The following is a 15842-nucleotide window of genomic DNA, read 5'->3' on the forward strand; positions in this document are numbered from 1 at the left end:
TATTGGCCAAATGCCTGTTTTGATGAGTTGTCTTATAAAGGTTTTTGTTAAACTTGGGATTTTTAATGCAGTTCACAGGACATTACAGGCCATGTGAAGAGAATTATTACACCTTTGTTAACCTCAGCTGTTGCTTTATTTTGCTTAGAGAATTGGTCTTAATCTGGTTATAATTTTGGCCCCAATTCTTTATTCTTCCTTGAGCTAAACAGAATGGAATATAATACATCTTTATAATATATAAAAACACTAATACACTAACAACAGGATGATTAAGGCAGGCAGTCTTTCGGTTCTACCAAATGTATGATGGAGAGTGCCTCCAAATTGTGTCCACCTACAATCCACGCTGATCTTGCAAAGCACTGTTTCAAGCACGACGTTGGAATACAGGAAGCAGCCCCTGTAACTTCGGTGAGCTCGCCATTTACTATTGGGAGACTGTTCTGAGTGACCTTGCATCTTGGAAATCATGGTGTGTCCTCAGGAGAATGTGCAGTGTCTTGTAACAACTAATTATAATGCAAATTAGGGCACCATTGTAATCTGCTTTGTTAATGAAAATGATAAAAGGGTATATTGATGAGCTAGGATACCGGTGATAACTTTAATTGTGTCTCCTTCAGAACTGTGCTGCTTCTGATACAATAAAGTGTGGAAGAACATTGAGTATATGTTTACTTTGGGGCCTGGGAGAACTTAGTTTTCTAGGGCAGCTTGTGGACTGTGTAAAGTGGGAGCAGGTACCAGGCTGACACTTGCAGGGAGCCACTGTTCATGACACTTGGATATGACTGTTGTCAGCATCACAGGCATAACACTGAACAGTATAGAGATGCGTAAATAGTTGAACTTAGAAGTAGCAGTAATGGCTTTATGTAATAAAGGAAGCATTTTAAACTTATCTCTTGTGTAATTATTCATGTATGAATTGGGAATAAAGGATTTTGCTTTCCATATGGGATATGTCATTGAGGTTTTGGTATTTCTGACAGTTATGGTCACAGCTGCTCCCTCTGACTAAGAAAGTTGGTGTAACCATTGGAAACCTTTTTCTTTTTTAATTTACTTCAATGTTTGTTAAACTTTTCTAGATTATAAAGGTTAATAAAATCACGTTTAAATTTTAGAAAATAGAAAAAAGGGAAAATTATACATTGTCCTGCTATACGCCATAACATGGTTAGCATTTGGATACACAATTACGTGCTGCATAACATTTTGGTCAATGACATATTGCATATCTGGTGGTCCGGTAGTGACATGCTGAACAGGTTTGTAGCCTCAGAGCGATCGGCTGTGCCATATAGCCGAGCTGTGGACAGGCTGTGCCTTCTAGGTCTGTGTAAGTGCACGCCTTTTTCTTATTCCAAATGTTTATCCAAATGCCAGGCTTTTGGGAGGCAGAAGAGGTTATTGTGCTTAAATCAAAATACTTCCTTCAAAGTTACCTGGAAAATAATGCTGGCTGCTTGTCCTCCTTTTATCCTGAATTTGTTTTCTGTACCGCACAGCAGTGCTTTTTAGTGACTGTATGTTAATGGGCCTCCAGGGAAGTGTCTCCAGCCCAAGGCTGGCTTACTCAAGAATCAGCCATGTAGGTAAAGCCAGGTGTCTGGTCAAGGAGTGTCAGAAGGAGAAAGTCTGTCCTGCGGTCTCGGCTTGTGAAGTGTGGCACGACTTCCCTCCGTACAGCCGCCCTGCTGCGCGCAGGCCCACGCACACGCGAGAGAGATGCGCTGTGGGGAGGATTTCAAACAGTATGCAGGGATGGAATGGAATGTAAACACGTCCCAGCACCCCACTTTTATTCCAGAAATTGGGGAGATGCTACTAATTATGTCTCTACCTAGAGAAACCTTTGAGAAAGTTTTAGTGGATTCCTGAGGTTGGCCCAGGAACCGTGCTAACAAGCACTCCAGGTGATTCTGGTACAAAATTAGGGTTTAGACCTCAGCTCAGCTTGATCAAGAATAAAGCTGCAGGTGTAGTCTGTTTGCAGAAAATACATTTACATCTTCACGAGTGTTAATACATTACAAAAATGTATGGAAAGCTGACCTAGGGTTCATCTAGTGGCTACTCTTGCCCTGAGAAAGAAGCAAACAGAATTCCATCAGAGGTTGACTGAAGTTTATTTCAGAGAATATTAATCTCTGAGAAAATAGTGAACACAGTGATTTAGATAACACAGTTAGGTTTAGTCTCGTGGTTTCCTCTCTGCAGAACTGCCCAGAGTGCTGGCTGGTCCAGCAGACGCAGGAAGTGTAATTTCTGTTTCTTGACATGTTCATTGCCCTTTGGACTGTCAGAGACTATGTATGCCCAAGGACACATCATTTCTAATAATTTTGGGCATTTCTGAAATACAACAGGCTCTACAGTGGGTTCCAGCCGGGCTGCAGCTGGAAGAAGGGATATTAATTGCATCGTGGCTGGTGGGGGCAGCAGTGAAGGGGGCTGTTCCAGGAGCCGGGGTTTTTCAGTGGGAGGAAGGCTCGAGTAACTTGTGTCTGGCTGGTGAGGGCTCTCCTTGGGCTCTGCCCAGTCCCAGAAAGGCAGCTGGGAAGGGACAGAACCTCAGTAGCCAGCCCAGAGGTGAAGTAACTTGCCTAAAGCTCACTTGACTTGTAAATGGCAGAACTGGGACAAAAACTCGGATCTCCTATTCTGTTCCTGAGCTATTCCCACTGCACCTCTGGAGAGTTCCACTTCATTTTTTTTTTTTTTTTTTTTTTTTTGTGAGACAGGGTCTTGCTCTGTCACCCTGGTTAGAGTGCGTCATCACAGCTCACTGCAACATCAAATTCTTGGGCCCAAGTGGTCCTCCTGCCTCAGACCACAGGTGAGTGCCACAGCCCCCGGCTAATTTTTCTGTTTTTAGTAGAGATGGGATCTTGCTATTGCTCAGACTGGTCTCGAATTTCTACGCTCAGGGAATCCTCCCGCCTTGGCCTCCCAGAGTGCTAGGATTATAGGCGTGAGCCACTGAGCCCGGCCCTCCACTTAATTTCTGACATCTGGAATTCAAAGGTTAGATCTTGGTCAGTGACGCAATTTGAAAGGGGCAAGAAGGAAAGCAGTACATTTCTTTTGCACTGAGCTCCCATTAGACTCGAACCTGAAGGAAGTACAAGGAGAAGGCATTTGTAGAGGGTGTAGACTGCTTTCTAAAATCTCACTTCCCTCTATCCTGCCCACCAAAGCTTTGCTGGTTTCCCTGCTCTCCCTGTTCTCACTGCACTGCTTCCTTCTCCAGGTGGTGCAGGTGTGGCCTGCGGGCAAGACGTCCTGGTGCCTGTGCCTTTCACTGGGTATCGCACAGAGGTGACCAGAGTAAGCTGGTCAGAAGAGCCTGTCTGCGTGAGGGGCTCCTGGGTCAGGAGGTGCTGTTAGGCTCAATGTGACCCTGGAGCTTTACTCTAAAGGGGAGGGTGTAGGCACGATGTTCTCAGGACTCTCCTAGCCCTAGTATTGGCAAGGTAAGATGCAGAAGCCCTGCCAAGCCCAGGCAATGGCCTTGTGAAGCCAGGCCTGGGAAGAGCAGTGCTCCCTGTTACCAGGCCCACAAAAACCACTTCTCCAGTACTTGGTGCACTTGCAGGACAGAGAGCTGTGTGGCCAGGCCAGTGATCCAGGCTCTGTACCATGTTGAACACCGTCAGGGGAGGCAAGGAGGGGTTATTAACCTCTTGCAAGAAATCTGCTGACGGCTGCTGCTTTACATAACACTCCTGAGCGCCTCTTTCCTCCTCCCAGCCGATGGTGGAAGCTTGCCCAGGCACAGCCCGCTGGGGAAAGGCAGCCCAGAAGGCTGCCTGGCAAACTCGGGCGCCCTCTGCCGGCCTCTCCCAGAGGCCTCTACTGGGCCCAAGGGCTGCTCATACCCTGCTGGGGTACATGGGGACAGGGGGGGCCTTAGGTCCCTTAAGTCAGTGGTCCCCAACTTTTTTGGCACCAGGGGCCAGTTTCATGGAGGACAATTTTTCCATGGACTGGGGATGGGTGTCGGGGGTGGAGGTGCTGCAGAGCTCAGGCAGCGACGCACAGCCCTTTACTAACAGGCCACAGGCTGGTAATGGGCTGCAGCCCAGGGCTTGGGGACTTGAGTGGTATTTTCCTGACCTCCCCAGGTGGCCCACACCCTGCTCTGTGCCTGCCTCTGTCTTCCCTCCTACCCACAGTAGACACTGGGCTCCCACCAGGTGGGCTGAGGAGGAGCAGCCATTGCACCGTAGAACCCACAGGTAGCAGACTGGCACCCTCAGCGTCCCTTGTCTCTCCCAAGGTCTCCCCTTTCCTCTGCTCAAAATGAGTACCCCCACTTCCTGTGCCTCCAGAGGGCCTCTACCCAGCACAGGGGCCCGCAGTTCCACAGTGAGACAGGTGATGGGGAAATGCAGGCTCCCAGGCCCACGATGGCGATTTGGCAGGAGGCCTGGTGCCAGGCACAGGTCTGGCCTGCTCCCCCACCCACTCGCCAGGGCCCCAAACTGACGTTGCATTAAGGCCACCCATGTGCGGAGATCTGCCTCCCCCACCCTCAGCCCCTGCTCCAGACACAAAGGCACACAGGTGCAGTTTTGAGGGGGCCAGTGGTTGCTTGGCAGCTCTTCATGGGGTCCCATACGCTCCCAATTGGACCCAGCTCTTTCCCTCCAACCCCCAACCCACGCAGGCTGCCATGCACCGCCAGGCGGCAGAGTGGGTTTGAAACCTCTGCCTTTCCCCAGGTGAGGCTCACCTCAGGTGAGAGCCAAGCACAGGGCCAGCCACGTACAGACACTCCATTCTAGTCTCCCTGCCAGAAACCGTGGTGTCAGTGTCCCAAGACCTGTGAGGTCCCTCTCGAGAGTTCTAGAACAGGTATGATTGACTCCTCTGGCTGAAAACCCTCAGCAGCTCTGCTGCCTTAGCCGGTCCAGTGCCCCTGGCCTTCATAACATGGCCCCGTGTGCCTTTTCAGCCTCCCTGCCTTTCGCAGCCTGGCCTCTGCACCGCTGTCCCCATGGCTGAGAACCCCCCCCAACACCCCACCCCAGCAAACACCTCCTCCTCCCGTGAGCTCTAGCCGAAGCCACTTCTTCCGGAACCTCCCCAGGATTTCCAGCACCTGCTTCCTGGACAACCACTCACACACAAGTGCCACCGCATGGTTAGGTGGCCCAGACAGGTGCTAAGAGCCTGGCAGACGCTGAGCGTGTGTGGGAGCTGAAGGAGACAAGAGCATACACAACGTGCAGAGATACTTCCCGAGGCCTTGAGGTTCTGGACAACCACCCCCAGAATCGCACCCACCACCTAAAGGGGCCATGAGGTGCAGAGATCCCAGGGCAGGCTGTGGAGACTCGGCCTCTTGGGCTCTCACCCTCCCTTCTCCCCGTGCTCTTGTAGGACCTGTCATCCAGGTGCCCCAGCTGTCCCCCAGCCCGGTTGTGCCAATCGGACTCTCTGCCAGAATTCTGAGGCTTGGCAGGGAGCTCAAAGTGGAACAGCGCTTGGTCGAGGAAGCTCCTTGACAAGACTGGGTGATGCTGGCCCCCAAGACCCCGGAGCTGCTCAGACCCACTTTCCATTCCTGGCCTGGTTCAGGTCCCCCTGTGACTCTGAGCCTGTAAATACCATTTTTTACCTAAGTTCCAGGTCCCCGTTGCTTACCAAGAGCCCCTATGCACTTCTTGGGGCTAAGGTTCTATTGGACCACACAGCCATGGGCCACCAAGGACACTAGGTGTGAGGGTCACAGGTCTGAGCTGGTGTCCCCCCGTGAGATGGCTTCCAGAGGGCAGGCAGCAGGCTGCTGCGGCATGCACCACCCCTCCCGAAGTGGCCGTTCGCCCCAGCCCCAGCCAGGACAAAGGCCCCTGTTCATTCACTGTGCTCCTTCACACAGCAGCCCCGGCCACCAGCCCTGCTCACAGAAACCTCAGGACCTCGAGGGCAGGGGACAGCAGTCAGTGCATCTGGCTACCAGGTGTCACAGGCCCTGTCCCCTACCCTGCCCGCTGGCACTGGGACCTGGGAGGCAACACGGAGAAGCGCTGGGGGGCTGGGCAGCAGCGAGCCCCACCCCTACTCTACACGGAGCCGGGGACCACACTTGCTGTCCCCCAGAATTTGGGCCCGACAGCCGGACGGGGGAGCTCCAGCACGAGACCAGAGACTGCAGCGCCGGGCAACAACGTTGGTTTTAATGGCATTAACATCCAGGAGGTCACACGTCAGTTCTGCTTGGCAACTTCGAGGGGTGTGGGGCTGCTGCCTCTCTGGGCTGGGCTGCGCCCTCCAGTCTGCCCCACAGCCTTCGAGAACTTACCACCTGGTCCCGGCCACCTCCCGGCCCTGCCCCACTGAGAAAAGACAATTGCACTGACGGACAGATCCCCAGAGCGGCGGCCTCCTGGCACACCCGTGGGGGCTGGCACAGGGCTGACGAGGGCTTTGGCGTCTGCGCGGCACGGTCCTGGGCTGCTCCCGGGAATAGTGTTTATCAAATGTGACAAAGGTTCTTTCACAAACGGGGGTCTGGAAGATCTATTTCTGTGGCTCTAAGAGACTCTTGTCTCGAATGGCTTCTCTTGGAGCTACCGGAAGTTGGGCCTGGATAACGCTGTATTGGTTGGTTGGTTTATGTAAGGAATGTGTAAGGCATTTTGGTAAGTTGAACAGTAACTTCGTTTTCCACAGAGGAGGCTCAGACAGAGGTGCCCTCCTGTGAGCTGCTACCGTCCTCCTGGGAACAAAGAGGGCGGAGTGAGGGCCAGGCTGGGCCGAGGAGCCGAGGCAGAGCCACTTGCCCCCAAGGCCTAGGGACAGTTGGGCCTCTCCCTGCCTCAGTATCCCCAGCCAGTCCACAGAACAGGAACCCAGGGCCAGCCCCAACTGAGGGTGCAGAGGAGAGCTGGGGCCTCGAGTCTGGCGGGGAAACCGTGTTCCTGCAGCCGGGGGCTGGGCCTGTGGCAGGGGCACTGGCTGAGGGGCCCCTGTGGGCTGCAAAGGGAGGACCTGGGCCGGCAGAGGGGGTCAGACGTCCCTTCCCACCGAGGGAAGCAGGGGGGTGCTGGGCCTGGTGGGCTGATGCCATGTTAGAAAGTCCCTGTCCCCACCACTGGTCGAGTTCCACTTCTCCTCCATGGGGCTCCCAGCACTGTGCCCACCTCCCAGCAGCTCCAACTCCCACCTACGCCCAGTGTGGGCTAAACCCCAAGTGTGGTCCCAGCAGGGACAGGGCACACTCACTGTCTTTTCCAGCTGTTCCTGTAACTTTTTCACTGTGTCTTTCTCCTGTGCCAGCTGCTCCTGGGTTGTCTTCAAAAGCTCCTGCAGTTTGGTGGCAGCACGCCCCAGGTCACTTGTTAACTTTTTCTCTTTTTCTAGTCTTTCCTGCGGGTCACAGGGTTGGAGGGGGTCAGCAGCAGGAGGGCCACCACAGCTGTGAACATAGGCCCTAAAGCCCTGGGGACCGGGCCCTCTGGGGGCACAAGGAAGGCATCTCCTGGTCACCCGGACAGACAGTGATGGCTGGGAGGAAACAGCCTGTGTTGGCACAGCCTGCGTCCTGTTGTCTGCCAGCTGCTGGGACAACTTTCTGCGACGAAACGGTCGCCCTGCACTGTCCAGTGCAGCAGCCATGAGACACGTGGCTGCCGCACCTGGCACAAGGCTGAGGAACTGACTTCGTTTAAACAGCCACACCAACTAGTGGCTGCCATGTGAGCACATGACGTTGCAGGGTTAGGACCCTCCCCCAAATAAGCCTGGATCTGCTTGAGAGGCCTCAAGATGCTCCCCACCAAGTGGGGACAAGGGTAAGCCGGTGCTGAGGGCTGGCCCAGTCTCCCCTTCTTGGCCTCAGTGGCCCCAGCCTTGCAGCAGACCCCAGAGGTCCGACCCCCACCCCAGCGCCCGCCGCCCGCTACCTTCAGCTGCGCGGCCTCCTCTGTTTCTGAAGACTCCAGGGGCCCGGCGGAGCGGAGCTTCTCCAGCTCTTCTTGTAACCGACATGCCACAGTCTGAGCCTTCTCAGAGAGGGGAGCAGGGTCTGGGTGAGACGCCTTACACATAGTCGAGCCGTCAACCACCACCAAGCAAGCTTGGGGACCGGGGACACCCGTAGCCTGATGGGGGACAGCTCGAGCCTCTGGCTGGGATGAGCGGGCAGGACCCGCATGTCCCGGGAGGCAGGAGACTGCCCGAGATCACCAGCCCCTCAGAAGACCTGAGGACACAGACCACCCACAGGCCCCAAGGTGCCCACCCGGCTGGGCCCACCCCCTGGTGCCCCCTGGAGACTCAGGCCAAAAGCTAGTGGGGGCTGAGAGCCCGGGCAGGGCCTGACCTCCTCAAACTCGGCCATGAGCTTGTGCCTCTGCATCTGCTCGTCCTCCAGGACAGCCTCTGTCCGCTCCAGCTGCGTCTTTAGCTGTGGGGAGACATCGCAAGCATAGCGTGGGAACCTGGCGAAGCACCGTCTTGGGGACACAGGGCTCCGGGGCAGGCTGAGACCATGGGCCCACCTTCCAGCTGCTTCTAGCGCTTCCTTGGCCTTCCCCACCCAACTGAGGAATCTGCAACATGCCCCCCTTGGGGAGATGGGACCCCAGGCCCTGGCATGGAAGATGGCGTGTTTGAAGAGAGGCTGATGGGACCTCTGCAACCTCAGGTGCCATTAATGAGACCCACAGGACAAGAAAGATGCTTCAGAACCCCAGTCCCACAGTGGGAACTGCCCCGGCAGCCACACCACAGCCACCCTGGTGACAGGCCCCTGCCTCCTGGCGAGGGCTCTCAGCAGCTATCACTTAGATCAAAACCCTGGCGAGCAAACATCCTGCTAGTGATGTCCCAGCAAGGGCTACCATGGGGCCAAGTCCCCTTCTGTGGCTGAAGACCCTGCCCAGGGCTGCTCCCCCAGCCCTGTGGGCGCAGACCCCGAGTCGCAGGCGCCCTTGAGCCCCTCCCTCACAGGCTGTTAAGGCCGAGAGTCCCCTCCCCGCTCCCTGGCCTCTGCACCCCACCACCTTCCCTGCGTCATTGTCATTTGAGGCTGGTGGCCCTCATCAGGGCAAGGGGAGCGGGGGGCGGGGTGGAGACTAGCACAGCCGCAGGCGTTTAGTCAGAACAGGCCGTGGAGCCTGCGCTCCACCTGGGGTTAGTGATGTGTCTGGGGCCAGCTCACCGCCCTAACCTCGACAGGGTCCTGCTTGGCTGGGGGTGCCTCTGGGGAGGCAGCCGGGGACCCAGCTATGTCACCATCCTCTACGTGGCTCTTCATCTCACTCAACTGCTGCCTGACCTGAAACAGGGAGGGTGGGTTTGTGCAAATACACGGCCGGTCGCACGCCCACCCTGCACACACTCACACACTCGGATCTCCCTTGGAGGACCAAGGCTGCTCTCAACAGTTAAAGCCCCTTCAGGGACCTGGTTTGGTAACTGGGACCTGTGTCCAAGTGCCCACCCCCATGATGGTTTGCTGGGGCAGGGGCCAAGGTCACAACCCTTGACCTGAGCTACATAGAAGCCTTGAGACCAACAAGCCTCTGGACGGATGAGACCTGTGTGTTCTGCTCCAAGGCCCAATGGGCAGGGAGCCCTCCCGGAGAGCGAGGTGACCCCTGAGGGACACAGCCCGCACAGAGCTAAGGAATCCAAACGGAACAGGAGGCGCCAACAACGCTGTCTATCCCCTGCGTTTCTTCTCCAAGAATGCAGTTATTCCTCAGAGCCCCTTCTGGGGTCTAGGAAAGATTATGGGATGATGTTCTTGCCAAACAAGGTCCCCCACCTCTGAGCTCCATCGCTGGGGCTGACACATCTGATGTTCCATGAGGCCCCCAGACCACTGGGCCTCCACTTTGAAGGGCAGTGGTGTCACCTGAGAAAGTTCCAATCAGGACACCTGGCTAGGGCCCTTGGCAGGAGCTCCCCAGGAAACATGGGTGGCCTCGGGCCCCATCCAAGAGGCCCTGCTCCGAGGAGCAAGCCCACGTGCAGGGGCTGCCCCTACACTGCTTTCCCTCCCCCACCCCAGCCCCCAAAGGCAGAAGCTAAACTGCACAGTTGAAGGGTGACAAGAAACTCTGAGGGGTTTTCCCTCATGCACCCCAAGCCTGGGCTATACCCCTGTCACCCAGGCCTGGCTTAGCCGAAGACCTCAGTGAGTGGCCCCAGACTTGGGAGACTTGGTCTGGGCAGTACCCACTCTCTGGTGTGTGGCCCAGGTTAAGACCCGAATGACCAGGGGCCACCCAGGGAGTTGGGAGCATGTGCCACACTCACTGGATGCTGCAGCCAATGCCAGCTCCAGGGACCAGACCTTCTGTCCCTCCTTAGAAAGCCAGAGCTGCACATTTTTATTCAAAATCTCCCAATTTCTAAGTGTTGCCAACCAATTCGAGATTTTAAAAGACCGTACAGACCAAACACACCGTGTCTGCGGCCTTGTAGCTGCTGCTTACAGCCCCGGCCCCACGCTGGTACCAGGTCCAGCGAGGCCCCACTGGGCCCAATGTGCCAAGGAGCTGGGACTTGGGTCCCTCTGAGGCTGCTGTGTGGTGGGCGCTCCTTCCGTCTACGAGTGAGGCTTGCTTGTCTTTTTCTGCAATCAGCACTCGGTACTGGGCAAGGCAGGGAGCAGTCTTCCCTGCACGGCTGCGGGTTTGACTGAACGGGTGTGAGCCATCGCTGAGGCGAGAAAAACCCGCAGAAGGCCAGGAGCTTGCTGAGAGCCACTGGGTGAGGGGTAGCCAGGCCAGGAGGGACTCCCAGGCCTCCTGCTCTTGTGTTGCCAAGGGTCGCAGTGTCCCTGATGCCCCCAGGGGACACAATGGGCTCACAGGGAATGCAGACCCCCAGAGCTCCCACTGCCTGGAGCAGGTGGCTGGGGATGGGAAACGGAGCGTAAACACTCTGGTCCCCACTGCCACAGGCATAGAGTTTTGGGCAAATGTACAAGAAGGGCCCATGAAGCCTGCCCCACACAGCTAAACTGACGACATGGTCCCCTCTGCTAAGCTTTGTTACTTTTGAGTGGATGTAACCATGTGACTGGCAAATTCACTGACACACACAACTCCCAGGTCACACTTCCCACCCCAGGGACACCAAGTCCACCTACCAAGGCGAGCTCATCACTTTGTTTCTGGGCTTCACTCTTGGCTGCATCCAGCTGAGATTGAGATTCTAATAAAAGTTGCCTCAACTTGGGGAGAAACAGCCCGGTGATGGGAAAGAAGAGAGAAGAGAAAACCGGCTCCTGTGAGTTTGCACTTGAACACGAAACCTAATGCAGCCATCAACCAAAACCCTCGAGGAGAACACAGGGCAGGGCAGGGCACTGGGCTCCCACGGCTTCCCACAGACTTAGGAAGGATGGCATTCACTGCCCACCTGGCTCAGCCCATCGCAAATGTTTATGGATTATTTCTTGCAAAAAAAGGCCAAAAGTTTGAGATTAAACCAGAATTGGGGGTGCCAGGTTTGTGCTCTCTGCTTCAGAACAGTCAGAAAACAGTATCAGATTTAAATCCGTTCCCCACTGGAAATGATGTCAGCGAGCCAGGCAGAGAACTCCCTTGCTGGGAGTCCCAGGGGCTGACCTAGAATGCCAGGTCTCCGTCAGCGGGGGGGGCTGCTTCTCTGAAACTTGCCCAAGACATGCCTCAGGCCCGACAGCCCCATGAGGAGTCCTCGAGAGTCAGCCAAAGCTGAAAACCCAGACTTTAAGGCTCACGTGAGAACTGCTCCCAGAGGCTGAGGAGCAGCAGCTCCAGGGAGGACCAGACTCTGCTGGGCAGGGGCTGCGGTCCTGGGAGAGCCGGACTCACCCCTGCCACCTCCTTGGCATAGTTCTGGCACTCAGCACTGGCGGCTGCCATGTGCTTCTCCAGCTCTGCCTCCAGATGCGAGGTGTGCTCCCTCACCTGCATGGACACGCACAGGCACACGTCAGCAGCCTCGAGCCGGCCGCAGGAGGACACTAAGCACAGGGCACAGGCTGGCCCTGGATAAGCAAAGGCTGTCAGGAGACCTCCAAGGCCCACAAGAAACCAGCAGTGACAGCAGAACCCTTCCAGGAAATGGTGCCCTGAACTCCGCACACCTGGTTCCTGACAGGCTCTCAGACCTCAGGCGTTGCTAGAGGACAGCTCTGAGATTCACTTGCAAGGGCAGGTGACAAGGTACCTTCTCCAAGGCCTGGACTCACTGTGGTGTCTGAAGAGAGCAGTGGGGCCACCTTGATTCTGAAGGCCGCAACAGAAGCCACTGTTTACCAGGGCCGAGCAATCTGCACAGGCCATTCTGGGGTGTAATGTCTCTCACCAAGGAAGAACAGGACAGACAACATCCCTCGGCTTGGGAGACAACAGCCTCTCTTAAGGCACGTGGTCCATGAGGGAAAAACAACTAGAGTGCTCTCCATAATGTCACTTTCTAAGAGGCTCACGGGACAGGAGAAAGGGCTCTCTGGGCAGAGCCCCACATACCTGATCTGAACTCTCAAGTTCTCCTTTTAGCTTCTCTACAATCTCTTCAAGATGTTTCACTGTGGCCTGTGACTACAAAGCAAGAGAAAGGTCCCATCAGACAAGGACCTGGGGGACGTCTCCTGACCGAGGCCACCCTGAGACCCGGGCAGGACCAGTCCAGCTCAAGAAACTGGGCCGCACCCACCCCTCCAACCCCAGCCAGTCGCTCTGGCGCCCTCCAGCAGCGTGTTCCTGGGGGTGGGCCTGGGGACAGGGGCCTCCTGGAGACAGGGAAGCTCAGCTGCTATCCCATAATTGCGCTTTACAGGGCATCACCGAAAAACACCAACCGAGACACACAAGTCTCATAAGTGAAAGAGATGACCCTGTCAACTATCCCCCTGGACTTCACAGAATTCCGGTCCAGCTGTGTGTCTTAGCAGGTCATGACTGGCTCCCCGAGCCCCAGGAGCTGTGCAGGGCCCACTGGTACCTTCTGCAGCTCCTCCTCTGCAGCGCCCACTCTGGCCTTCCACACCTGCTCCTCCTCCTCCACGCTCTTCTGCAGGTCTTTGAGCATGCCCTCCTGCGGGGACAGCACACTGAGGCGCCGTTTCCTCCCGGGCCCCACCCCACATGGATACAACCGCCTCTTCTGCCCCTCGGCCCCCGTGACAAGCTGCCAGTGCTTCCCCTGCTGTGACTCTGTTACAGTCCGCACAGCATGGGGAGGGAACGTGGCTGCTGTTCCGGGAGGGAGGGCCTCTGGCTGGCGTCTACACCGGCTGCAGGGCCTCACAGGGAAATGCGGTCTGCAACCTGGAAGGGTCCTCAGGACTCTCCCCACTGTTGGGCTTTGCCACCAGCGCTGCCCTTGTTAGGGTCCAAGGACCAGGAGCACAGGACGGGGTGGCCAGAAGGTAGGGACGGACCTAGCATCAAGCCTGGAGTCACCAGGAGACGGGGGTTCAACCCACAGCCAGCCACTTACCTCGCCCTTCCCCATGGCCGTCTGCCTGATCATCCTCTGCAATAACCGAGTCTCTCCTCCCCCGAGAGACCGGCCCGAGCCTGCCGCTCAGCCCTCTCCTCAGCACAGAGCAGTGATGACCTCAGAGCCTTATCCCGCCCTTTACCATTCAGCCAAAGAAACGGGGCCCAGAGCAGGGAAGTGACTTGCCTGAGGCCACAAAGAGCCAGTGGGCCTCTCCGAAACACCACCTGCCTCCCTCCCTGTAAGTCCTGAAGCTCTCCTTCCTGGCAACCCCTCGAGGGGCGGGAGGGACCCCCACCGGGTCCAGTCTCGCTCACCGTCTCGCCCAGGATGGTGCGGTACTGGTCACACTCTGCCTGCAGGGTGCTCTGGGTCTCCTCAGCCTCCCTTAACTTGGAGGCCAGGTCCTGACGGCAGAGGGCAGAGCAGGTGCCAGTTAGCCAAGCACAATGGTTTTTTTCTTGGTGCCCACTAAAATGAGGTCGGGCATCCTCCCCGTCCCAGCCCTCTCCCCCCAGGGGAGACTGTGGGGACACTGGCAGCCCCACTTACCGCAGGGGGCTCCGTGGTAGCTGGTGGCTGCTTCAGCAGCTCAGAGCCTTTCTCTTTGAGCTCCTGCAGCCACTCAGTGTAACTCTGCAACAAAATGTGCATGGTGAGGCCCAGGGATGTTCCCTGGGAGCAGTAGGGTCCCCAGGAGCCACCCACCCTTCCTACCTGGTGTACCGAGACAGAGAGTTCAGGGAGCAGAGCCAGGAGGGCCTCCCTGGTCTGCGTCTCAGTCAGGCGGAGTTGCTTCTCCGACTCCTCCTAAAGGGTTGGCAGGGGACAAGGGCATCAGCTAGAGGCGCAGGGCACCCCTCAGGGTATTTACTGACATGCCTGCGTCACCACCCCAGAAAGGACAGGCCCTCAGCTGTCCAAGGAGGGACAAGAAGCAAAGGAGAAGCCAAGCGGCTCCAGGGGCTGCCTGAAGACGGAGACGCCCCAGCCCCTGCTGGTCAACGTTAAACAGACTAAGCTCTAATGGAAGAGGGGGACCGCCCTGCCCCGGCTGGCAGGTGCCCCCCAGCAGGTGTGCGGGTTCCATCAGCTCTCCACGTGTGGGGGCGGGGAAGGGGGTGCCAACTGGTGTGGGGCCAGGGTGGGAAGGGGCAGCTGGGGACACTCGGTGCCTTGAAGGCAGGAGCTACGACGGGGCAGCATATGGAGGAAGAGAAGCAGCACGACTCCCAGCAGCCAGCACAGACGGACAGTGGGGCCCAGCCTTCCCACTCTGCGGAGCCAGAGCCCACTCAGAGAAGACAGAGCACGTGGCCCGCCCTGTCTCTGGTCATGTCCCTCCTGAAGTGTGATTCTACGCCCCATGCTGTGCTGGGCCTGGAGCCCCAACTGGTCCTCAAGGAAGAGCCAGCAGCTCCCATTCAAAGCACAAAAAAGGAAAAGGAACCAAAGGACATAAGCAGCCATAAAGCAAAGCCTAGGACCACAGCATCCCCTGGGGACAGAGGACGGGCCCCTTTCTGTACGCTGTGGGTGACTGCTGGGGCTTTCTGCCTAGAAGAAAGTTTTATCTGATAACCTGTCCCCAGCAGGCTGCACCTGCCACCAGCCCCAAGACCACCTGGGCATGGCCTGAGACCCGGGTGGCATCCCAGAATGTGTATGGAGGACGGCTGACCACAGGCGCCCAGCCTGGCCACAGCACGCCCTGGTCTGCTGTGTGCCTAAGCAGCCGACCCTGCTGGGCTCCCCAGTTACCCACACAGTGCGGGAGGCTTGCATGGGCCCCATTCAGGCCTTGTCATCATGTGAGTCTCAGGCCAGCCACAGAGGACCTGGGGGCCACCTTCTTCTGTCATTATCTGGCTGTGTGACCACGAACAAGTCACATGGCACCTCTCGTCACAGCTTCTGCATTTGCCACAAGGTGGCCAGATGGTCTCTGAGGTCACTTTTGGGGCTAAAAGTCCAAGATTCTAAGAGTCTAATTACAGCTCTAACAGCATGGCCTGAGGCCAGCCTTCACCCCTGCCCCGTCTTGGGGTCCTCATCTGAGATGACTCACAGGTTCCCTGGGAGAGTCACGGAGTCACTGCAAAGCTCACACTACCGAGATAGACATTCCTGTGTGAGTGAGGCTGGGAGAGAAATACATGACCAATAAGAGGGGCAAGGTTTAGTTGACGCTGTCACTGGCCACATCCCCTGCCAGAGCCTCTGTGCTGGCTCCTGACTGGCCCAGGGCCCCAGAGGTGACATGGGGGTCCTAGACACTGAGAGACGCCAGCTTTCACCTGAGCTGGGGGCAGGGAGTTCGGGAAGCGCGGGGCTAATGCACATTTTACTCCCTGAGTGTGCGCTGCTAAGCTCGCTGC

At 56.7% G+C, this 15842-nt stretch overlaps 1 protein-coding gene across 5 annotated transcripts in view; it reads right to left on the reverse strand.

Annotated features, from left to right (window-relative positions):
* Nucleotides 1–6170: 6170 nt before the first annotated feature.
* Nucleotides 6171–15842, reverse strand: part of RRBP1 (ribosome binding protein 1) — a 69798-nt gene continuing 60126 nt past the window's right edge. For 3 of the 5 annotated variants that reach the window (XM_045528888.1, XM_045528887.1, XM_045528885.1), the window contains 12 exons: nucleotides 14182–14274; nucleotides 14017–14100; nucleotides 13782–13871; nucleotides 12964–13056; nucleotides 12489–12560; nucleotides 11829–11924; nucleotides 11120–11203; nucleotides 9179–9295; nucleotides 8339–8422; nucleotides 7920–8018; nucleotides 7240–7383; nucleotides 6171–6733 (listed from right to left, as the gene is read on the reverse strand). In XM_045528888.1, the coding sequence (XP_045384844.1) occupies nucleotides 6695–6733; nucleotides 7240–7383; nucleotides 7920–8018; nucleotides 8339–8422; nucleotides 9179–9295; nucleotides 11120–11203; nucleotides 11829–11924; nucleotides 12489–12560; nucleotides 12964–13056; nucleotides 13782–13871; nucleotides 14017–14100; nucleotides 14182–14274 (1095 nt within the window). In that variant the 3' untranslated portion in view covers nucleotides 6171–6694. The remainder of the gene's footprint in view (nucleotides 6734–7239; nucleotides 7384–7919; nucleotides 8019–8338; nucleotides 8423–9178; nucleotides 9296–11119; nucleotides 11204–11828; nucleotides 11925–12488; nucleotides 12561–12963; nucleotides 13057–13781; nucleotides 13872–14016; nucleotides 14101–14181; nucleotides 14275–15842) is intronic. The other 2 variants (XM_045528886.1, XM_045528889.1) reach the window with 2 other exon arrangements.

Source organism: Lemur catta, chromosome 17 (assembly GCF_020740605.2).
Source record: "Lemur catta isolate mLemCat1 chromosome 17, mLemCat1.pri, whole genome shotgun sequence".
Taxonomy (NCBI): Eukaryota; Metazoa; Chordata; class Mammalia; order Primates; family Lemuridae; genus Lemur; species Lemur catta.